Source organism: Epinephelus fuscoguttatus, linkage group LG3, assembly GCF_011397635.1.
Source record: "Epinephelus fuscoguttatus linkage group LG3, E.fuscoguttatus.final_Chr_v1".
NCBI classification, from domain to species: domain Eukaryota; kingdom Metazoa; phylum Chordata; class Actinopteri; order Perciformes; family Serranidae; genus Epinephelus; species Epinephelus fuscoguttatus.
The window spans coordinates 30,375,556-30,399,164 of record NC_064754.1 but is presented as its reverse complement, the minus strand read 5'-3'; the positions used below and the strand labels follow the sequence as shown (position 1 = coordinate 30,399,164).

General features: G+C 41.7%; 1 protein-coding gene across 3 annotated transcripts in view; it reads right to left on the bottom strand.

Moving 5' to 3' along the window:
* Positions 1–23,609, bottom strand: part of tsc2 (TSC complex subunit 2) — a 37,387-nt gene that overhangs the window by 4,435 nt on the left and 9,343 nt on the right. Inside the window, exons 16-34 of one of the 3 annotated variants that reach the window (XM_049572408.1) lie at positions 23,395–23,514; positions 22,847–22,969; positions 22,641–22,747; positions 22,358–22,523; positions 20,038–20,160; positions 19,777–19,911; positions 19,353–19,542; positions 19,107–19,200; positions 18,920–19,022; positions 17,507–17,601; positions 13,660–13,800; positions 9,103–9,264; positions 8,814–8,972; positions 8,208–8,320; positions 7,175–7,417; positions 4,282–4,524; positions 3,453–3,542; positions 1,038–1,195; positions 252–862 (exon numbers count right to left, since the gene is read on the bottom strand). In XM_049572408.1, coding sequence (XP_049428365.1) covers positions 252–862; positions 1,038–1,195; positions 3,453–3,542; positions 4,282–4,524; positions 7,175–7,417; positions 8,208–8,320; positions 8,814–8,972; positions 9,103–9,264; positions 13,660–13,800; positions 17,507–17,601; positions 18,920–19,022; positions 19,107–19,200; positions 19,353–19,542; positions 19,777–19,911; positions 20,038–20,160; positions 22,358–22,523; positions 22,641–22,747; positions 22,847–22,969; positions 23,395–23,514 — 3,176 coding nt within the window. The remainder of the gene's footprint in view (positions 1–251; positions 863–1,037; positions 1,196–3,452; positions 3,543–4,281; positions 4,525–7,174; positions 7,418–8,207; positions 8,321–8,813; positions 8,973–9,102; positions 9,265–13,659; positions 13,801–17,506; positions 17,602–18,919; positions 19,023–19,106; positions 19,201–19,352; positions 19,543–19,776; positions 19,912–20,037; positions 20,161–22,357; positions 22,524–22,640; positions 22,748–22,846; positions 22,970–23,394; positions 23,515–23,609) is intronic. The other 2 variants (XM_049572409.1, XM_049572410.1) reach the window with 2 other exon arrangements.

The window sequence follows — 23,609 nt, the reverse complement described above, 5'->3', positions numbered from 1 at the left end:
CCATATTTTAGGAAATAGTTTATCATCTCTTCATTTTTTAAGTGCTTTTCATTTTCAAAGATTCATTTCAACCCTGCAATTCTGATTTTTCATCATCTCAAACAGGGTTTTAGAACATGATTATTGGCAGGCTGCCTCTTCACATCAGAGCAGAGATTAGCTTACTGAGTTTTGTTAATAAATTGCATCACTTAATTGCCATAAACAGACGACAGCTGCTGCAGCAGTTTTTTGTGCAAGCGTTGAAGTACCTGGGGCTCAGTCCAGAGATCTTCTCTGTGTTGCTGGGTCCGGGTCGACTATGGTACGAGTCCCTGTCTGTCCTCCTCTCCCTCCTGGAGGAAGGGGCTGATACTGAGATGGTGTGACCCCGTGGTCTGTGGCCTCCACTGGGGGAGATGGGTCCAGCTTGCGCCGCTGCTGCTGGAAACTCCAGCCTCATTCTTGCTCCTCCACTTTGAGATGGCACTACACCTGGGGCTTCAGGCCCTTGACTCTGACCTCCCAGTCCATTAACGTCCCCTCCTGTGAGTCCTTCCACCTTCTCTTTCTCAAAATGAGGCTGCTGGGGCTGAGGCTTGCCATCTAAGGAAGGTGCTTTGGGCCACAATGTGTCTCCTGGCGCAGTCTCAGACTCCATAGCAGCCTTGGAGAAGGCTTCGGGTAAGGTTTGGAGCTCCGGAGAGGAGCTGGACTTGTTGAGTCCATGACCCTGGGACTGAGTGTGGGTCTGGAAGGGAAGCTCAGGCCCCTGACTGCCTGGAGTGGAGGGTCCCGCAGTGGGCTGATCGATAGGAATCGCTCCCTCACTCACTTCCTCCAGCGTTGACTTTTCATCATCTTGACTGGAGGTCGAGGAGGACTGGAGGAGAAGGATTAGAGGAGTGTATCAGCTGATGGCTAAACAACAGGTGGTTAGTTTATCATGCTGTACAACATATAGTATTTTGATTACTCTTGATACGATCAAGTCAGTGGAAGATGCATGCCCTGTTTTGTGTGCAAAATTTAAAAAAAAATGTGCACCAACTTCTTACCCTGCTGAGCGTTCCAGGAGGCGGGGTCTTGGTGAACTTGTCTGCAGACATGAAGATGGGATCAGAGGTAATTGGCTCAAACTCTTCACTCTCTAGCCAATCAGATGGCGTGTGTGCTGTAGTGACCCCTGACCCCTCCTCGAGCACCACCACAGAGTCTACAGCAGGACAGGGCAACAACCATGTGGGTTATAGGTGGATACACACTTAAGACAAACACATACACACTCACACACGGTGTTGTCCAACATTAGTGACAAAATCAGAGAGATATAAAGCCATACGCAGGTGTAAGACTCCAACAACAAACAATGATTTCTGTCAGTAGTAATTTTGACACCTCACACACATTCTCTCTAAAAATCAAGATTCTAGACGAGTACACAATGACTGAAATTAATCATGATAACAAACAGAATCAGATGTTTCCACATTGATCAAACAATCTCAAGTACATTCAGGCAAACACACACGTGTGCATATGGACATTCAGATCTTGACCTACAGTAAATCCAACCTACAAACACTGAAATCAGAGACAAAGACAGATCAGTGCAGCAGGCAGCATCTATCCATCACTGGTTCATCTACTTGATTTTTCCATCGAGATACATGCATCTGCTCGGTTGGTTTGTTGGTTAACTCGGCCCAAAACGCAGTGCAGTTACTGCAACAGCAGCCCAGACCAGGCCCCTCCAGTCCTGTATCTCCCAACGAACAGTACCCCTACACTCAAAGAAGGAGCAGCCAACGTGATCAGGTCTCTTTCACACATGACTGTTGGACCTTAAAATTGCTGCTCTGACAAATGTCTTGGTCACCCTACTGGTCTATCAGTAGGGCAAAAAGAGCACATTAGTTCAATAAGGTCTGGGCTCTTCTGTTGACAACATCTGAGGGTCAGGGGTTACAGGGTCAACCTGGGAGTATATTTCAGAGCTAGAGAGTTAGAAGAAAATGATTATGATGGAAAAACAAATCAAAGAAGGAGTCAAAAAATAAATCATGAGCCATCTTAAGGTGTCATTGGACTGATTAGTCCGAGCGCAGGCAGTTTCAGCATCTCTTGTGGAGGACCCTCCCTCCCTCCCTCCCCGTGTTAATAGAAGACTGATGATGGGTAAAGCAGATATTCTGAATTCCTTCACTTGCACAATCTTCATGATTTCTTTATCATATAGCAGGAGCTTTTTTGCACAAATAAGTTATCAGTAACAGGTGTGCAGGAGAAGAGAGTTGCAAACTGGATAAAGAAACTCCTACACATCATATCTCACTTGCAATTAAAGGGAAACTACGCCCACTGTCAAAGTGTATATATGTTATTCCTATGGTCTAAAATAGTCCAAAATTATTAACATACATAAACAACTCTCTGCCAAATCCAAAACTAGAGTGCTAAACTCAAATTTCTGATGTCACAGGGTATTAAGTCTGAAGCTGCTCCACAGACAATGAGTAGCTTGTTTGCAATCATGTGACTATTATGACACCTGAAATTCAGATGGAGGACAGGAAGTGAAAGATCTTTATACTGCATGAATTGGGTATAGAGGACAGTAATGCTGGGTCATGGTTAAAAACAAAGAGAAGCTGTCACAGCAAGTTGTTGCATCCAACTCGAGGCATGCTTAACAACATGCTTCAACGTTAACCTTTGAAATTAGCTGACTCTGCTCCTCCATAATGAAGATCGAGGCAATAAAACATTTGGGTATGAGAAAGAAAAAAAAACATTCTGTGGGTCCATAAAATCAGGCTCCCATTTATCGTCTATGGAGCAGCTCCAGATTTCATACTTGATGACATCACAAGTTTGAGATTCACCTCTGGTTTCTGGCTACAATAAAAAACGAGTAGTTTGTGTTCACAAATATTGATTGAGCTTTCCTAAACCATGGAAACAACATATTGGAATTCTTAATTTAGCTGGTGTTTCCCTTTAAAGGAATAGATGGACACTTTAGGAAGTACACACAATATTTGCTTCCTTGCCACTCTCAAGTCTGTCCGGCTTAGCACAGCATTTCGGCCAAGAAAACGTCCGGCACATAAGCTTCATACTGAAAAAACAGATATGAAACAGCTACCTTTTCATTTAACTTTTGTCAAATAAGAGAATAAGCATATTATCCAAAATGTCAAACCATTCCTTTAAAACATTTTAGTGGGCAAACAATATCGCTGTCTTTGGATCTCCTACAGTTGATAGCAAGTAAGAGATAATGTATGACTTTCTCTCGCAACATCTTTAACTTACAGTAGAGAGGATATAATGAAAGTCATGTGATGATCAAATGTCACTTTCAGTTTGTGCTGGCAGAGCACTCTATTGTGCAAGTGAGAAGAAATACACTCCACCAGGATTTTCTGGAGGGGGGTGGGGGGTGGGGGCACACATGTGGTGGACGGTACCTGCCCAGGAAATGCTCCTGTGCAACCTGCCAGGGGCTGGAGGGCCTAGTGGGGCAGAGCCCAAACCCAGAGACCAGAGAGAGCCGCCAACTGCAGGCGGGACGCCAGAGGACAGGTTGGTAGCACATGACGCCACATAACACACCACAGCCAATCGCAAACCAGCATGGAGGGTGAGGATGAAAAAAGATTAAAACTAATGAGAACATGGGGAGAAAAATCTCAAAGGCAGTGAGAAAAGAAGAAATAATGAAAGTAACTGAAGAAAAAAGATGAATTGATGAGGTAAAGAGAAGAGGTAAGGATGAATAATTGGAGGCAGGCGAGCCCCACAGGAAGAGAGAACGTGAACAGAAGCGCAGGACACTGGGAAGCACTGAAAAGGAGGCTTCTGCAAAAAAAAGACATTTGACTGATGAACACAAGGCATGTCAATGCAGTGATCTTTGATGAACAACGACCTGAGCAAATCGAAGCTGGCCAACTGATCGCCTTCAGGCTCACATAAAGTATTCACAGGCAATTTCTGACTTAGCTCAATCCGTTAAATAGGACCAGGGACAGGCAGTCAGGCGGGCAGGAGGGATGCTTTCATGCGTAAAATTACATTTTTTAGGTCATTTCGAGTTTCTGTTCTGTAGCTAAATATTCTGGCTGTACTGTTGTTGTGTTTATTTTACTTACAACACAGTAACATTTTTGTGATCTTAAAATGCTGGGACAAGTAACCTGCACTGATCAATTACAACCACGAACACACAGCCACAAGATGAAAATATAGAACAAGTTTCTAATGTTTTCAGCTTTTTCTTCTCAGACTGTTACCCACCAGTATTAGAGCGCTGAATCAGGTTTGCCTTTCCTCCAACACTGCTGTGTGTTTGGGTTAGTGGCTCAGAGACAGGAGCAGGAGCAGCAGTGCTGGCGGGAGCACTGGCTGTCTGGGTAGGAGGCTCCTTTACTCCCTCCATGGCCATAAGGACAGTGGAGAGTTCCTGCAGCGGCATGTTGCCGAGCTCTGAAGAAAAGGGACTGGGTGGGTTCTCCAGACACATGAGCCAGCTCGTGTTACCTGTGATGACAGACAGACAGACAGACAGACACATGCATCAGACCTCAGACCCACTGTTTGACAAAGACCGCACATGGTTTTGATTATTTTGCTATACTACAAATAAAACTTGTGTACTTCACAACAAGCTGAAGGTTTAGCACATAAAAGTACGTCAGATGTTTTTAGATAATTGTCCTTCAGGCACCCACTCGCATTACCGTGATAACAGTATAAAAAACAATTTGCAAACACACAAAATGTGCTGTGGTGACGATACCACAGTGAACGTAGTAGTTGCCTTTGGTTTTTTTTGCCTCTTTTTTTGGGGTCACTATCTTCATGTGACTTCAACTGCAAGCAAGGACACTTCCCTTGCTGGTGTCTTTAAGCAATCCACTACACGGGACTCAGTTGAAAAACTTAAAAAATCAAGACAATATCAAGGTACAGAATGAAAGAATAGAGGTGGTCAATGACATCAAGGTTATAGGAATCATTTTAGATCCTCAATAAAAATTTAATAAACGTGTGAAGAAGATTTCAAAAACAATAAAGATGAACCTTAATTGTTTTAAATTAATAAGGCCCTACATACCCACACAGGCAGCACAGTTATTCATGCACTCTCTGATTTTCTCTCAGCTTTTATATTGCATGACAGTATGGGCTCAAGCATCATCATCTACAATCAGACACCTTACATCTTTATACAATCAAATACTGAAAATAATGGACAAAAAGCCTGTCCAGTGGCATCACTGTCGCATATTAGAGCGATACAATCTTTTCAGCTTTGACAGCTTTATTAACTTTTTCAAGTCTATCAACAGTTTAGCTCCAGAGCCTCTTTCCAGCTTTATACAAAAACAAGACAGTAATAGAACACCAAGGAGCAGCATGAATGGCAACTATAAAATACCATATCGTAAATCTAAATTTGGACAATCAGCTTTTTCCATAAAGGGCTGTCAGCACATTAGCAACTGAGATCAAACTGATTACAGATTTAACATCCTTCACAACAAAGGTCAAATGCTGGTTGGAAGCAAAACAGAGCTGTAGCCACTCTTAGCTGAACGCGCTCAAACCTTTAAGAACTATTAGTGAAGTGTTGTGTTGTATGTGTACTTTTGTACTGTGGTGTGTGTGTATAGTTCATTGTAGTAGATGTATTGTGGGATATGTTGTGATGTGTATGGTATGTGTATTGTAGTGTGTGGATTGTGTTTTATGTAATTTATTGTGCCTTCTATGTGTATTGTGTATTGTGGTTGTATGATGTTTTAAACTGTATATTTTTAATAACATTTTAGGTCTACATGTAAAAGCCCAACTAGGGACAAGAGTTGAAAATTAGCAGTAGCTATAAACTCTCTGTGCAACACATCGGTCCCATACTCTGCATTGGAACTATGTTAAATTGCATCGTCCCTGTGGAATAAAATGAAAAAAACATAACAAAACAAAAACATATCCACCATTTGTGACACCTCTGCCGAAAAACGCTGCATTCACTATAAGATTAGTCCTTTTACTTAGTTTAAAATGCAGCAAGTACAAAAACAATATTTTGCACTCCCAAAATTTAATCAGGATGCCCTTGTGTTTAAAAAAAAAATCTAAAAGCAGACAATAAAGAAAGCAGACTACATGTTCACTGTTATGCATAAATAACCTTGTGCAGGTTTCAAGTTACTGCAAGTTCATTTGCACAATGTCAAGCGACAAAACCAAGGACGGCCTGAAAATCAATATAAAAGCACACAGTATGCTTCAGAAAATATTTTGGCATATTGTTACTTGCACTCAATTTGTAGTTAGAAGTATACTGTGCAGGATTTTCCTACAGGACAACACATAGACTCATACAAAAGTTATTTCCCTCAATCATCCCTTATGACCCACTAGAAGTGTGTGCTGGTGTGCTCATGTGCAGAGACTCTGCCATCTGCCTGTATTTTCTTATTTCTTTTTATATTTCTTGTTATTTTGCTGTGTTCAGGATGTTAATGGGCTGCAACCTTTGAGCAGTGGTGTGTAGCCTCCAGCCAATAACAGCGCGCAGGTAAGGTGGAGACTTAATACTAAGGTAGATGCAGCACAGGAAGCAATTAAAATCCCAGACACAGTGCAAAAAAGATGAAAATATAGTGAGGCAAAACACCAAGAGGAAAAAACTTGTTCCAAAACCAGAATGAATCTGGGGTTGGTTTTCACTTTTGTTGGCAAGCACTGAAGGAGAGGATAGGGATGAAAAGCGATGCAATTTGACCCGTTTCCTGTTTGACAGGTAGGTGCCGGGGGTTAGTGTTACGACCCAGGTCATTATTTTTGTACATATGTGTTTGTAATGGTCCTTGGGAGTGGGAAGAGTGGGGAGTCACAGCATGTTATGTCTAGGTTCCCCTAGACCAGGGACACAACATTAGCTTAGGTCGCTTGCTTAAAATGTAACTTTCCTACAATAGTAGCCTACAGTGTGCGTTCAAACAGTGACAGTAAGAGACAGGTCCTACATAGTATATCTCTAACTGGTCTTGTGACAATTGACAATAATAATAAAACCAAATGAAACCAAAATGAACACACAGCTAAACCTTCTCTGAACACAACAACACTCCTGATGTGTTCAGTCATTTGCTGCTCTTGGTAAAAGCAGACTGCTTACCAGACGGTCTCCGTATGAAGATTTCTGCCCAGCCCTGTGTGAGCATAGGGACAAACTCAGCCAGGCTGGGGTTGTCTTTGAGGGGCTGTGGTGCAGACGGGGCAGCAGAGGTGGAGGAGGGAGGACCCAAACCATCCAGGGTGGAGGCAGAGGGGGGAGAGAGTGGAGCAGCTAACTCGCCTTCAGAGGGAGACACCAGTGGACTGAGACTCTGAGCAGGACCAGCACGCAGAGCATGGCCACCTTGAATCAGAAGGGATGGTCATCATCATCATCATTTGTCATGTCTTGTCCTAACATTCATCACATAACATGCAGTTTTGAAACAGCGAGCTCATCCTATAAGATATTTAGATTATTTTTTTATAATCATGAAGACCGACTTTTATAAAACATTGGAAACAGGACAAGGACACAAAATGTACTGTTCAGACCAAGGTAGACTGACAAAGCCAAAAAGACTGAAATCAGTAAAACACACAGAGGCAGCAAGATCTTATGATTCCTAATGTCATGCACATCCACCTACACAAAATCCAAAGCACACAAAGTACACACAGACATTAATGGGTAGAAGATCACAGCCAAGAAGTCCAATTTTGCATCCCATTTCCCTTTGAATGTATTCCAACCCAATGTGGAATAATAATAAATAATGCCACTGATCTTCAGTGACATGACTTGCATCATGAAAAGACAGGAGAAGAATGAGATGTAGTCAGAGAGGGAGGAGATAACAGGCAGACACAGATAAAAGCATGGCTGCAAATCTGTGGAGGATAAAAGCTATCCGATTATTCCTCATTTCAAGACAGTGGGAACGCAACTCAGTTTGCCTTCCTTTCAAAAGATGTTTAAAAAATGGATTTCTGAAAATAGCACTAACTGCAGACTGGTAGTTTTTGGCTGGTTTCAGGTATTTTAAAATTGTCACACAAACATTAGAAAGTTTTCTTCAACACCAATGTTGTTGTTTGAAATAATGAGAGAGAAGTTGGTGTCTGTTGGTGCCAGGCAGCTGGATATTAATTACCTGACATCGAGCGGACCCGTATGCGTGTGGCTCTGTTGTGCTGCTGGCTCGACTGTGACTCCAGTTTAGCTGGAGCCTCTTTCGTGATCCTGGTGTGGAGTGATGGATCTGACCTGCAGGACCAAGAATGCTATATTACAAAGCAGCTACCAAGACTATGCTAGCAGCGGTGCTTCAAGATAGATGCTAACTTCAGCCTGGTGACATGCTCACAATTACAATGTAGATGTAATGCTTTCCATGTTCATCATCTTGATTGGCATATGAGCATGCTGATGTTTTCTAATATCACTAGAAGACAAAGTACAGCTGAGGCTGATGGACAGTATGTAGTTTTGCAGGCATTTTTCATCATAAACTAAAGTGTTAGTGAAACTAAAATGTTGATCTGATGATGGTGCGCTAGATGGGAAACCAGGGAATCATGAGAATCAATAGAATTTATCCTCTGGGGGACATGAATATCTATACCAAATTTCATGGCAATCCATCCATTAGTTGTTGAGACATTCCAGTCTTGACTAAAGTGGTCGCCTGGCCAACCGACAGACAGACAGTTCTTAAAAAGCCTGATTCATTTTCAGCATGTGTGTGAGCGTGTTTCACCTGGTCATTTCCCCTCCTCCTCCCAGTCGTTCAGCCATATCCAGGCCCAGCAGCGCTTGAGTTCGGACCCCTCCGCTGGTTGTTATGGTCACCAGCTTGTTGCCCACCAGCCAGGTCATACTGCGACCCCCAGCCAAAAGGAACTCTGCGATGGGAGACCTAAGAGGACAGAAGAGGTCAGATTTATGACTGCCACAGCCTCTCACATTTCTTTCTCCCAACAATTAACCATAGTTAAGTGCCACGCCCTTACAAACATACTGGGGGAAAAAAATACATCCTTGCAAACCTCTTGGGCAGGGCAGAGAAGTTAGAGAAGACATATCGTGCCATCATATCCAGACAGGTCTCTGTGAGCTCCAGGTGGACAGTCTTCAACCCCTCGTCTGCCTGAGTCACCGCGTTTTCATCAGCGGAGCCCAGACTGCAGGTGGTGGTCGAGGTATGCATCCTATAGGAGGAACCGGAGACAAGGTTAAACATCAGTGAGGAGGACAACAGAGGAAGACGGAGGCACAAAGGCTCCAGATATGTTTTAACATGTAATCGGTGCACACAGAGACATGCAAGGTCTGATATAAAGACAGTGAGAGAAATGCAGGATGTCACAAAATCACACAAACACACCAATGTTTCTGTCTATATCACATGCCACGCAAGCATTCACATTTTCTCAAGCACACCAACACAGACACACACTGGGACCTGGTATGAGCAACCTCGTCACCTGTGATACCCTACTGGTTATTTCCCTATATTTTAATAAGCTCTGCGTAGCAGGCAGAGGGTAACCTGTTGATGCTAAGTAAGCCAGAGGAGTGCAGAGAAACCAGAAGGCAGGAGCTCTGTGAATAAATGTGTTTAATCGTGCACTAATGTCTGAGCTGCTGCCCAATCTCTTTATTAGTATTCACTGTAGAGTGGACAGCACCTCTTTGTATCCACAACAACCATTACTGCGTGCTCTACACACAAATTAGGTTAAAAGCACCTTTACAGATATAACATTAGTCTCAATCAGCGCTTGAGAGATACTTCACTTGAAACGAAGGCCATGTTGGCTTGTGCTAAAAAGCAAACACACTTAAAATGAGCAATTTACAACAACACTCTGAGCTCAGCTGACTGAGCCCAGCTGTCTGTGTTCATCACTTTGGGGAGTATATAAGGCAGGAGGACTGTTTTCATGCCTCACAGAATCAAAGACAAGTTCAATAAAAGAACAAATACTGAAACAAATTGGGCAGAAAACTATGCAGGAATACAGAAAGATAGCAATCCAAGAGGAACATCTGTCCTTGGTGGATCTATCAAACAGTTTCAGCCTTATTTGTTTCAGATTTGTAACTATCTCCAAGTTACAGAAAACACTGTAACAGAGTTAATATGTTTTAAAAATGTGCACACGGTAAAAAAATTAACTTAATGTGAAAGATTTAAAGGTAGATATTTTTTTATACAGCTGTGCAGATTCATTAGTTCTGTCAGAGGGAACAAAAAAAAATCTCTCACCCAGACCAAGTCCCAACATGTGAATAACAACTATTCCACACATTTTGTACTTACCATTCTTCTATTGACAATGATTCATTTTTCCCTTCAATGTCTCGTGGACGCATACTCCAAACAACATGACCATGAAACACTCACGACTGAAGCAGTGTGCTGTGCTCACTGTTATCTATCATTTATTACATTACTATCTATTGTGCTTTATTTAATTGAATTTACACAACTCTGATTACAGCTGAATGAAGACATTTCCAAGAATGTCATGTTTTGCTTATTTAATGCAGGTTGAGTGTTGATAGGAATGTGAAATCATGTTTAGTTGAACATGAGCCCAGCTAAACAAGAAGATTAAAACAAAAAAGAGTTTAGGGTTATTTCTCGATATCATGTAGGGATACGTTTATGAAAACCTTAAAGGGACAGTTCACCAAAAATTAAAAATAATATGTATTTTCCTCTAACCTGTAGTGCTTTTTATCTAGATTGTTTTGGTGTTAGCTGCCGAGTGTTTGAGATATTGGCCACTGGGGGTGAAAATCTCCAGGTATCTCACAATTTGATTGATTACAATTTAGAGGGTGACAAATCAATTCTAAAACCATTATCAATGCATCACAATTTTTAATTTCCACAACTTATTTTTCTCACTGTGTGACTATTTGCTACTTTTAAAACACCGCATACTACATTTGTAGTGATCCATAATTAAATAGACAAATACATTTACCTGCATACAGTCTGGCTCATGTCCAGGTCCCTTTTCCCTTTAACCTTATAGCCAAAGTGCTTCCATAACCTAGCTTTTAAACCAGGAAGTGCCAGTCAGATTGAATCTATCTGCGGTTGCTCACACTAAACCATTGTGGGATATTTTTGCCAGTGTAGTGTGCTGTGTTTGCACACTGTAATATTTCATAAACTTTCAGAAATAATGCTGGAAATAGTATGCATTCATAAACTGTTGAAAAGCAAATGGTCCGCAGCCTTTTTATTTTATATTTTATAAAGTAAACTAAATCCATCAATGAATTGAGTGTGTGAATGTGTTAGCCGATCTCATTTGTTTGTGTGCTGGTTGCTGCTCCGTTCCAATTACGTTGATCTCTGGGTGATGGCGTAGAAAGTATTCACAATATACTACACGTTCGCCTCACAAATATAATTAATTAGACATTACATTAAAAACATGCTTGCAACCGCTGTAGGTCTGTCCCAGAGCATTTGACAATCCAGGGTGTTTTTTTGTCCATATAAAGTTTGAAAGTTTGAACGTGCTCAGTGGGACATTCAATGTGACATGGTGCTAATGACGGATCTGAAATGTGCAACAACATATTTTGCTGACACTAGATGTTAATCAAAAGCCAGAGACTGTGTCTTATCAAGTATCTGTGAGCTTTAAACTCGCCACTTCTATGCACAAGAGAGAGGATAATGTTATCCTGGAGCCTTACAGTGAAAAGTTCCTCTGTGCAGCTGCATTACGTCTGCGGCTGTCTGCACCAAAGAGTTACGTGACAGTCAAGAGTGCTCACTCTGCAGCAAAATCTGGGGAACAAAAGGTCCCAAGAGGTACACTGCACAGCACACTGACTACCAATAAAAAGACTGCTAAACTTAAGGCAATCTCAGTTGACTAATGAGTCTCCGACACTGACAATTCAAATCTCTGACTTTCAAAGGGCAGCCCTATGCCGGTGCTACACTGCTTTCATGGTTGAGTTCCCCCTCTTTCATTCTATCAATATCACATTATCAACTATTATTATTACAACTATTATTAACATTTAGATATTCCCACCACGACATATCTAAGAATCGATTATTTCCCCCACCCCTATCAGACGCAGAGATGTCCTTCTTCTCTCGAATATAATGGAACTAGATGGCACTCAATTTGTAGTGGTCAAAGTGCCCAACATACAACAGCAATGTCTCTTTTCAGAAACCGTGACCAGTTACTCAAGATAATCCACAGACCTTGTTGCAAGTAGTTTTGTGTCATAATTATTTTCTTTCTACAGAACTACACCCGCAGACTAAAACCCCACACGGAGAGAAGATTGACAGATAGCACTATAGATAAAAGCAAAAATATGTATTTTTGATTTTGGAGTGAACTCTCCCTTGAAGTCTAAAAATGTAAAACATGGTCATGTTGTCTGAGGTAAAACAAGTGTCCACCAGAGGAAAGGCTTCAATCTAACTTGTCACTCAGGTGTTATCATTCAAGAGACACAAACTGTTCAAGAAAATTGTGATTTGCAGCCGTTCAACAGTTGAAGCAGGTTAATCAGATCCACACTGCAGTTGTTTAGTGTGATTAAGTTCAGTGTTTCACACTGAAATTAAATTAGCAGTTCTTTCAAACATTAAGGTACTGGGCTTTTGCTGCCATCTGTTGGGCAGGAGGAGTCGGACATATTCAATAGAGTGATGGTGTAGCCATGTCTGACAACTGCAGTGTTAGATCATACATCTGTCAGTCACTTGAGCGAGTCAGCCAAGCAGCGATAAAGCATAAAGGTGTAAAAATAACTCAGGCTGAGTGTTTGTGGGTATATGTGTGTGTTGATATGAATGACTTGAGTCTGTAATCAAACATTTAGAAGTTCACATCAGCCCAGCTAGTCCTAAAGTCCCAGACTAGGAGATTGCCATGGTCATAGCAGCACAGTGTATGTTTGTCAGTGGAGCAAAACGCAAAATAAAAAAATTAAATAAATGTCAAGCAAGCAAAGAAAGCTGTTGTGTTGCTGTTGTCCCTGTCAATGGCCGAGGAAGCAGAAGTGCCCTCCCACCAAGAAAAGGGAGGCAGAGATGTAGGCTGCAGTTGTTGTCAATCAGAATAAGATCCCATCACTTTGGATACACATGCTTTGCACCAGTCCCTCCTGCCATTCATCTGTTGTTAGGCCAATCAAAACCAGTCAGCAATACACCCAGCACAACAAAAAACCAAAGTCAAAGACAAATTAATATTGAATGAACACAAAAGCAAAATCTGTGTTAGAGCAAAATCAAACAGAAAATCATCAAGTGTTTTCTGATGTCTTCTGCAAACACTGCATGCAAAAGCAAATAAAACAAACAAAAACTAAAACAGCAAGTGTATGATTGCAGCCCAAAACAAACCAAAAAGGTCGACACACAAACCTTCCTCCAGCATGCACCACCCGCTCCAGGTGTCCCTGACAACAAACCACTCATCGCCCACCCAACGGACCCGCATGACATGACCCTACATCCCCATCAATCATCCCATGGAGGAAGCAACAAGTGTTTGGGTTGTTGTTGTTTTTTTGTTAGGTTACCCAGAAGGCTCTTCTCTAACCTGCGGACCGCATGTTCGGAGACACTGATGCTGCGGGAGCGGAAAGCATCCATGGCTGACAGGTCCCTCAGCTCTTTAACTGGAGAGCTGCTGCTATTGGCTACAGCTGCTGCCGCCTTCGCCACTTTTGCTGCCCGCAGACTGAGCGGTGATGAGAACCCATGGCAAACGGTGAAGGGAACGGGCCCGGGTTGGCGATATGGTGGCGGTGGACATTAAGGGGGTGGGTCATCGTGACGGTGGCATTGGTTTGAGAGTGTAGGGGAAGAGTGTGGTGTATGGAGGTATAACAGGAGACAGCAGGAGTCGTCACCCAAGCACCAGAGCAAAGGGCACACGTCACGCATAGAGGGCGATGGGGAGGGGGGTGAAGGCAGGGTACAGAGGGTAGGGCCACAAAGGTGAAAGGGCAGAGGTCACAGGAGAAGAGAGGGGCCAGGAGCAATGTAGGAAGGATCCAGGATGACACGACCACCCCCCAAAATCACAACCACAACGCAGCGCCCATTCGCAGGAGGCAGGGGAGGGGGGTTGAATGAAGAATTGAAAGAAAAACAAAACAAGGTGAAAATTAACAGCAGTGAACACTATGAATCAGATTACAAGAGAGCGGATAAGAGGATAAAAAAAAAGGGATAAACATCAACTAAAAGAAAAAACAGACAAGCTACAGCAGAGGGTAAAACAGCTTCTGCTTCTCAGAAAAGAAAATACACACAGAAAGTATTCAGGAGAGCAACAAAATAAACATTATTTCACACAGCAGGTACATAGTGAAGCCAAGGACCAGTACAGGAGAAGTAAAGTAGTAGGGATGGACTCAGCACAGGCCTGACATAATGGAATTTAAACAGAAAAAAAACATCACATCCAACTGAAAATGAAATGCTGGGTTAAATCTGAGGGTTGGAGCACAGCACATCTGGACTGAATACTCTGAGGAAGCCAATGACGTACAAGACTCTAATTAATGCACTTACTTTTACCTCAGTAGATTTATAAAGTTATCAGGGCCTTTGGAAACTCCAGATGTAACCTCGAAGTTCCCCATAATCTCATCTATAAAGGATTTCTGTATTTGTGAGAATAGGCTAGATGTTAACTTATTCATATGAAATCTCACATGCAGCACTCCAACCCAACAGTAGGCAATGGACAGCACAAGGACTGATTACTTGAATAATAGCACAACACTGAGAGTGGATTTACATGGAGGATCAGTGGAAACTGATGTTAGCAGGCATTATGTAACTATGAAAAGCTGTAACAGTAAGTGTGCTTGATTGCAATGACAGCAAGGGCGTAGGAGTTTTGTTTTATAAAGAAACCATTATAGGTAGGGCTGTACCAAGTGTCTTTTTAAAAAATTATTTCTACTGAAATTTTCAAGTGAAGCTCCGAATGCCTGCTGTCATCATATTCTAAAACATCATCGCCATTAAAAAAATTATAACTAAAATTCCCCAAACAAAATCCTTAATTTGAATCAAGTGATTTGTCGAATTAAGTGAGTTGATCTTTTAATTAATTTGACTTTCTGTAGTAGATATAACATATATATTATTTTTGTCAACATAAATATAAGCAGGAAGCAGGCTAATATAATATAATCTAATGAGGGCATAAAAAAACAATGAAATAATCGCACCCTTCAGCAATGGCAATAAAATAAATCAGAACATCCCAAATTATTTTTTTTCGACATCTTTCAACAATTGCTATTTTGAAAGTAATGACATCTCCATGGAGCGCTGAGAGGCAAGCGACCGCATATACATAATGATTTTTTTTATCTGTAACACCAAGTAATTTACTGTAACAGTGTAATAGATCTTTTGTTATTGTGGTTAAATAAAAGTAACTTATGGTGCCATTAGGATGCTGCTAGGGTGCCCCGTTAATACAGGTATGTGTCTCCCTTTGTAAAGAAAGCGGGAGAGCAAACTGTTTTTTGACTGCTGTGAAAATGTTTTTAAAAAGGCAAAAGGCCAACAAATATGAATTAAAGCCGATTATTTTGACTGATAAAAACATGTTGTGATTTTTGGAAATAATAATAATAACAACTATCTACTGACTTTTGGTTACTGGAAATGACTGGATCACACAAGTCGGAAACAATCCTACATAGGGACCAAAGGAATTCTGCAACAGTATATTACTGATAATATTAGTCAATAATAGCCTATTCTTTATCTGCAGCTGTGCAGAAATACTGTTTTCAAACAGAATGAAGAGACGTGCAAAAAAGAAGAAAATCAAATCAAATGTTTAAAATTTACAATGATGATGATGAATAATTCAAATGTCACTAATATTAGTGAAGCCTCAAACTATGTGGTACAGCCCTAACTATAGGTATGGGATCCAAACAAGATTAAGAGGACTTGGGAAAAAAGACGTATACAAAGCGGTTGCGCCCACTATTCCCTATAACGTGTAATTATACAATGGAGGAGGAAAAGGGATTCGATAAAAAACTTTCTGCTGGGCAAAAAAGCCAAAAACAAAAAGATAAAAGGGAGAGCAGTGTAATAAATTCTTTTGGTAACGGTGCATCTAGAGAGTGTAGTGCTGTCTTAAATAATATTGGGTACAGTTTATAGTTATTTGGGGTCTTTTAAATGTGCACTATGATGCACTGTGGAAGAATTGGTTTAACGAGGAGACTACATTTTTTAAAGTGAAAATAGACAAGTTGTTTGGCTTTAACTTACCATTATGGTGTAAATGTTGACTGTATAATGTAATGGCTAAAGAATAATGACACCATCTGCATTCAGATTGGTTCTCTACAAGCCTCGCTTTCACTATGCAATTCAATCTGCCATTGAATCATTCTCCACTTCAAAACAGTTTTCGTGTGGAAAAAAGCGCATCTACATTAGTGTCTTCTCACAGGGGCCTCTGTCCGCAGTGAAACACTACAACAGTAGATTCTCCCCTCAGTTGGAAACAAAACTGCATCACAGCAAACATCCCAGTTAGTCTGCTGAGTCTAAGCTGGTTAAAAGCGTGTTCAGTCCCGTCCTTCTCTCTGGCATCACCTACACTGTGTTGTAACGTTTTTATCATAGGTTGTTAGGGGGATAAAGACAAGGACAACTGACACACATTTACAATATGTACAGATGACAATGACGCCTTGCTGAGGAAAGCTTCCTTACACCTCTGTGTGAAAGACCAAGTGTGTATTTCTCTTTGTGTACATGTACAGTCTGTATTTACTATGGTCATAACAGTCAGATGGGGGTGTGACAACAGGTGAAAGAAAACCAGATAGTTCTTCCCCCATACTATCACTATGAGTATGAATTTATATGCTACAGGTGGTGGACACAATAACACAAACATCTGGACAATATAATACAATCCCCTACAACAACACACACACAAATACATAAGATTCAATTACTACCACAGGGACTAACCTTCCACAGGGATAAATCAACCCTCTCTGAGTACCAACTAAAAAATACTATCAACTGTATTGCTATTGCCTTAGATTACATCATAGCATACAGGCATTCATGTTATTTTGTCCACCCCTGTATTTCATTAACATGAAATGTGAATTTTTAATTAAAAAATAAAAATATGGCAGGAAAAAGAACACACTTTAAAATAAAAAAACATAGACAATAAATAAAATGAACTAAAGATCACCATGGCAACCTGAGAGGAGTCACTGTAACCATCACTCCACAGTACCAGTCATGCCGAGTCCCTTTGTTACCTTGGCAACCCCACCTCTCTAATACAACAATGGCCACATGGGCTGTGTGTGTTGCTGCTGGTTTGTACGTCAGCACTTACAGGTGTGGGTTTGTGTGCGTATATGATTTACCTCTTGGGCCTTTCATTGAGGCTGGTGCTTCGGGCACGAAATGAACTTTGCTCATGGCCATCATCGAATGGCAGCAGGGCATTGGATCGCAAACCCTGAAGACATAGACAAAAGTTGTGAAGGTAAAGATATAGAGATGCAAAATTAAAAAGAAAAAAAGCTAAAAATAGCGTCAAAAGATTAAAGATAAAGCTTATATAATCCAAAATGTTTTATCATTATATAAACCAGATTCACTGTTATGGTGTGACGTCACACATCTGCAGTGCTCTATCCAAAGCTTTGTGTTTTAGGAGACTTTAAAGGAATAGTTTGACTTTTTGGGAAATATACTTATTCGCTTACCTGCCAAACGTTAGATGAGATGATTGACACCACTCTAATGTCTGTCCGTTAAATATAAAGCTACAGCCAGGAGAGCACTGCACAACAACACTGGGGTGAAACAGTCTGAGTATGTCCAAAACTAACCTACCAGCACCTCTAAAGCTCACTTCCTGCCTCATAGCTTGTTTGTTTAAATCGCAGAAAGACTGAAGTATAAAATGGTTTTTATTGCGGGTTATGTGCCAGATTTCTTAGTGAGGCAGAGGAACTTATCAGACTCTCTCTGGTGGTTGCCTGGCAACATCTTATTCACAAGACTCAAGGGCCCAGGCTTTATCCAAAGCTAAAATAACCGCCTGCTGTCTGTCGCTTCATATTCAACACACAGAGACGGTATAGATTCTTATCTAACGCTCGGCAAGAAAACAAATCAGCATATATCCCAAAATGCTGAACTATTCCTTAAAAAACAATGTGTAGGATTTATCATCTAGTGGTGAGGCTGCAGACTGCAACCACCTAAACTACTGTGGTCTGTAAGTGACGTAAAAAAAGTGTAAGGCCCTCTCTAGAGCCAGTGTTGAATATGGCGGTGCAACATGGTGGAAGAGGACCGCTCCCTAGGTAGATATGAAGGACTCATTCTGAACTAACAACAAACACAATGATTATTAGTTTCAGGGAATTATACACTAATGAAAACAAAGTTACCAATATTATATTCCATTTCTGCCTGGATCATCTTAAGTCCTACATACTGCTCCTTCAAAAGTATTATCTGATGACTGCATGCCAAATGTTTCTAATGAATTGAAAGCTGCTGGAGTCCTTCCTTTAAAAGACTGGGAGAGAAGGTTGCCGTATATAAAAGAAAATATTTGCTCAAATGTGAAATTTTCTTTCACAAATGCGTAAGCACAAGGATGATCTGAGAGCACAGTGGTGAAATTGATTTCCATGTGGGAGTTATGCTCTTGTGCTTTCAGTCAGTATTGTATTGTTTCTCCTCTCTGATGTTTTATTTCGAAATGAAAATTCCAACTTATAAATAAGTCAATAAAGGTAGTGAGACAAACCGGCACACACCTTTGTGATGTACTGAACAAAGTCCTTACGAAAGGGGAGTCTGCAGCGAATAAACCACATGGCGATCACATGGTGGGCAAGGGACACGATATACTGGTTGAACCTGATGGGAATGGAAGAAACAAACAGGTCATAGTGTGTCTGTGCATTTGAGAACACACTTGTTTGTGTGTACATGAGCACTTACTTGGAGGGATTAGTGTAGGGTAGAGAGATGGCAAACACGCTGACATACTGCTCAGCTACAAAGTTGGCATAGAGATGGGGCAGGCGCACCAGAGCTTTGACACAGAACAGAAGAAATACATCAGACAAATACTTTCTTCACAGAAAAACTTGATGTGACTAACTGGCCCTGAACACTTAACAAGGGTAAAGAAACTTTTTTGAGAAAAGAACTGAAGAAGTTTTCAAAAAAGCTTTTGTTGCTCACTGGAGAGGAACTCGAGCATAGGAGACGCCATGGCAACAGTTGCAGAGATGTGGGTGAGCTTGACGATAAGAGCGGGGAGGAGCTTGATCATGATGTCAGGCATCTCCACCGTGCACATTGTAAGAGCCACCACACACTGTTTGGCACAGCGGTAAATGAGGCCAGTCTCGAGGCACTGAACCAGTTCTCTCTGTAGAGGGGAAAGGAAATTAACTAATGACATACCAGCATGGAAACAATTGCCCCCATGCACGTGTGTGGAGAGGCTGGTAAATCTGTGTCGTATACAGACACCAGCCATAAATGGATGTTGTTGCCCAAATGGTGCTCTTCTGGCAGTCAGTAAACCCAACATGAGAGCTTCCAAGAAACCTGCTGATGATGTCAACCATTTCATTCAGACTTTACAGTCTTTCATTTGCACCTGTCTCGACTGCTCCAGGTAGTTATGGTAGGAAGTGATCGCTGTGAGGACAGGAACCACCGCCAGCTGGACATCAGTGCGAGAGAATCCCTCTGGGGTCTTCTTCAAGCGCTCAGAGATCATCCGATCTGTAACCTACAAGCACACAGACAAAGAACTGAGCAACGTATAGTGACATTTGGTAATGGTTTCGCTAGCAAATTCACATGTGTACAGACATGCAAGTATAGATTTGCATTCACGTGTCTTTATTTGCACTACCATGCAGCAGAGTGTAGAGCAGAGCTGATCCAAGCTGCATGGTGACGTGAGCAGCAGCACTTTGTACTGCAGAGTCCACGGCAGCTTGTCGAGAACCAGCTTCAGCACCTTCCAATCTGTCTCCTACAAAAGAAAAATAAACTGTGTCTTACTTCTTTTAAGACATAAGGGAAATCCCTGTAATCATTGAGTGTTTCTGTGTACTGTGTAAAGTCATTTGCTATGAAGGGGGATAAAACCTGGAGCGTTAGCGATACTCAGTTATTTATTCTACAAGATACAGCAGACAAACAGCAGCCATTGAATTGCAAGCATGTCCAAGTGGCAACCTCTGAAAAATTAAGCCAACGTGCAGGCGCCAAAAACTGCAGTTCCTCGAATGGCCTCTTGGGGTTGGCACCAAGAGCAAGTCAATTTTCATAGCCTGGTTCCAGACCACAGACCCCGCCCACTCAACTGAGTAGGCTTGCATCTCTGGTCTGGCATACTTTAATGAATTTGCGATTTATCTCGTCCAAACGATGGACGGACCAATGAACGCCGGGGGTCTAGCAATTAGCCAATCAGCGCCACGCTGATGTCAAGCTGTGCGCAGGTGGGTTAACTGGTGAGGATAGCAACAATGGCGACCGCTACAGATCCTACAGACCACATTAATGATGCTATCAAGGTATTTCGCCACTACTCGCATTAATGGAGGACCAAATTAAGGAAGCTGCTAAACTGGATTTAACCGTGATGCAGCTGGGCGTGCACGACGACGGAGACATTTTAAACGGGCAATGCTTGCTTGTTTTCGGCACCACCGAGACATGGATACTAATGACGTCAGATTCTGGGTGAGTCGTTGATCTCTACTGATTGGTTAGGGAAAAATCAAATTCCCTCCCCCTTGTAAAACGCCTTCAACAGAAGCCATGTCAGACTGAGGGTTCTGGGAGCTTCAGTCTGACACTCAGACTACAATTTTCACTGACTCCCATGTTAAAACACCAAATTTTACAGTAGCAATTAACATGTTTACAGCCTGGTAGAAAAATGTTTTTGGCCTGTATCGCTAATTTCAACAATCATGACAATTGTACGAAGGTGAATTTTCATACAACTCACACATTCAATTTTTTTTAAGGTTTGTAGTTACACCTACATAAGGGCAGTGCTGTTTTGAGTGACAGGTTGGTGCCAACTGTTGAGAAGTCGCAACCGCGCCAACATAAGTTAGGTAATGTAACCGTGGCATAACCCCATATTCACAGTGTGTCGTAGCTGTAGCTGTCATGTGTCCAGCGTATGGTTGTACTAAAAGGCCCTTTAAGGAGATGGATATTCAGTTTTTCCAAAAAGTGTGTTTCATTGTTATCAGTTTAAAGCCCATTTTCCCTACAAAAAATGGCATTAGATTTGTCAGAGTTAACCATAGCTGTAAATGCACCATACTACCCAACTAGCACTTAGCGTAAGACAAATATTGTCTCTTCTGACTCCAAAAATCAAATATGGCAACAGCCATATTGGTGGCATCAGCCATCTTTTACAGAGTGGTCTGCTGGGGCAGCAGCGTCTCGGCTGCAGATAGGAAGAGACTGGACAAGCTGATCAAGAAGGCCAGCTCTGTCCTGGGATGCTCTCTGGACTCTGTGCAGGTGGTGGGAGAAAGGAGGATGACAGCCAAGCTGTCATCTCTGAGGACTAATGACTCCCATCCTCTGCAGGAGGAGATAAAAGCTCTGGAGAGCTCCTTCAGCGATAGACTGATTCACCCAAAGTGTGTGAAGGAATGCTATCGCAGGTCCTTCCTGCCTGCTGCTGTCAGGCTACGTAACCAGCACTGCTCACAGTAAACTGCACCATGGACACTTTAGGGACACTATAGACACCTTATGGACACCATAATAAGCATAACTGACCCCCATGTTGTTGTTGTTTATTTGCACATACGATATTCACTTTGCACTAAATATGTTCACTTTAATCCATTGCTCACTTTTTATTCACTGCTCATTATTATTATCATGTATTGCTGTTTCTTGTATTTTTGTACTCTTATTGCATGCCTAGTTTGTTTTACATTTTTTAAATTTTGAAATCTTTAATCTGACCTTTTCCCCTTGACTGCTGTAACACTGGAATTTCTCAATTGTGGGATCAATAAAGGTGTATCTTATCTCTTATTATCTTAGCCAAAATGCCAAACTTTAGGGCTTCATAACAAGAGTCCTCAAACCAATGGGTGAAGTAAAGGTGGCTACGTCGATCATATTATATACAATCTATGCGCATGTCACTTATCTGTAAGTTGAATACAATATTTTGCACATACCATCTTGAGGCACTGCAGGAGGACACTGAAGGCCGGTGCGTAGGGCAGGTAGGCTGAACGTATTGAGGCAGTCGAAGCAGGAGGAGCAGCGGCTGGAGCAGGGCTGCCAGCAGGAGGAGATGTTGACCCTGCAGGCTTCTTTTCAGCAACTCGCTTCTCTGGCTCTCTGAAACAACAAAGGAAACAATTAACAGTCCTGTTAGTATTTAGTTGTCTGGATTATAATGTGCAAAACAGATGCAGATAAGAACTGTGAGAAAAAATGGTGTGTGTGTGTATTCACCCTGTGTCACAGTAGCAGTAAGGGCTGAACCTCATGGCCCCATCTTTGTTGGGGACTCCAAGACGGTGAAGGGAGTCTGCCCGCATCATCAGGAAGAAGTCAAACACCTGAGGGAGAATCAAAGTTTGAAGAAAAACAAGTTGATATGCATGTAAAACAGAAATGGAGAGGGAGTAACATGCACAGAAATAATGAGCCCCTCATACCTGCAGTCTAATACTGGAAGCGATTGCTGAGCAGTATTTGTTCTTGTAGTGAAGCTGCAGGTGGCTGATAAGTAACTCATACACACGACTAGCGTGACTGGCTGGTAGGCTGTAAAGTTTACTCTGCCAGGAGAGAAATAGATGGAAGTTAATCACAATGCCTACGACAACCTCATTTTTTCCAACTGGAAAAAAAAACCTTTCAGTACCATCTGTTTTATCATTTAGGGTTAAATAATAAAACTCCAGAGAGGTTATCAGTAGCTACGATATTTATTCTCTTTGATGTTGACAAGCATTACTGATATAAAGATACCTTAGACGACATCAGATAGCTACCAGGCAGACTGCATTAATATCTGGAAACAAGCTTATCTAAAATCACTGAAATATTTTTTTCTTCTTTCTGCTGGCAGATTTAAGAAGTCTGTAAAGATCAAAACAAATGCATTTTGTAAAAGATAAGAACCGTATTGAGTATTCAAATTTCAAATGCTTTTTAGGTGTAACCTCCTAACACCAATTTTGATCGGTCCTCATGTGTGTACCTGCAGGATTTCCAGCAGGCCCAGTATAGCAGTCCGGACGTCTTCCATAGGAGACTCTGCTGTGGGGTCTCTCTCAGAAACCTCCAGGGGCCCTGAACACACTAGAGAGCGACTGGCCACCTGCACAGACAAAAAACACTTGAACGATCTTATCATGGCTGGAAGGGACAGAATGTGGATTAAAGTGAGACAACATCAGGGCTGTCAACGAATAT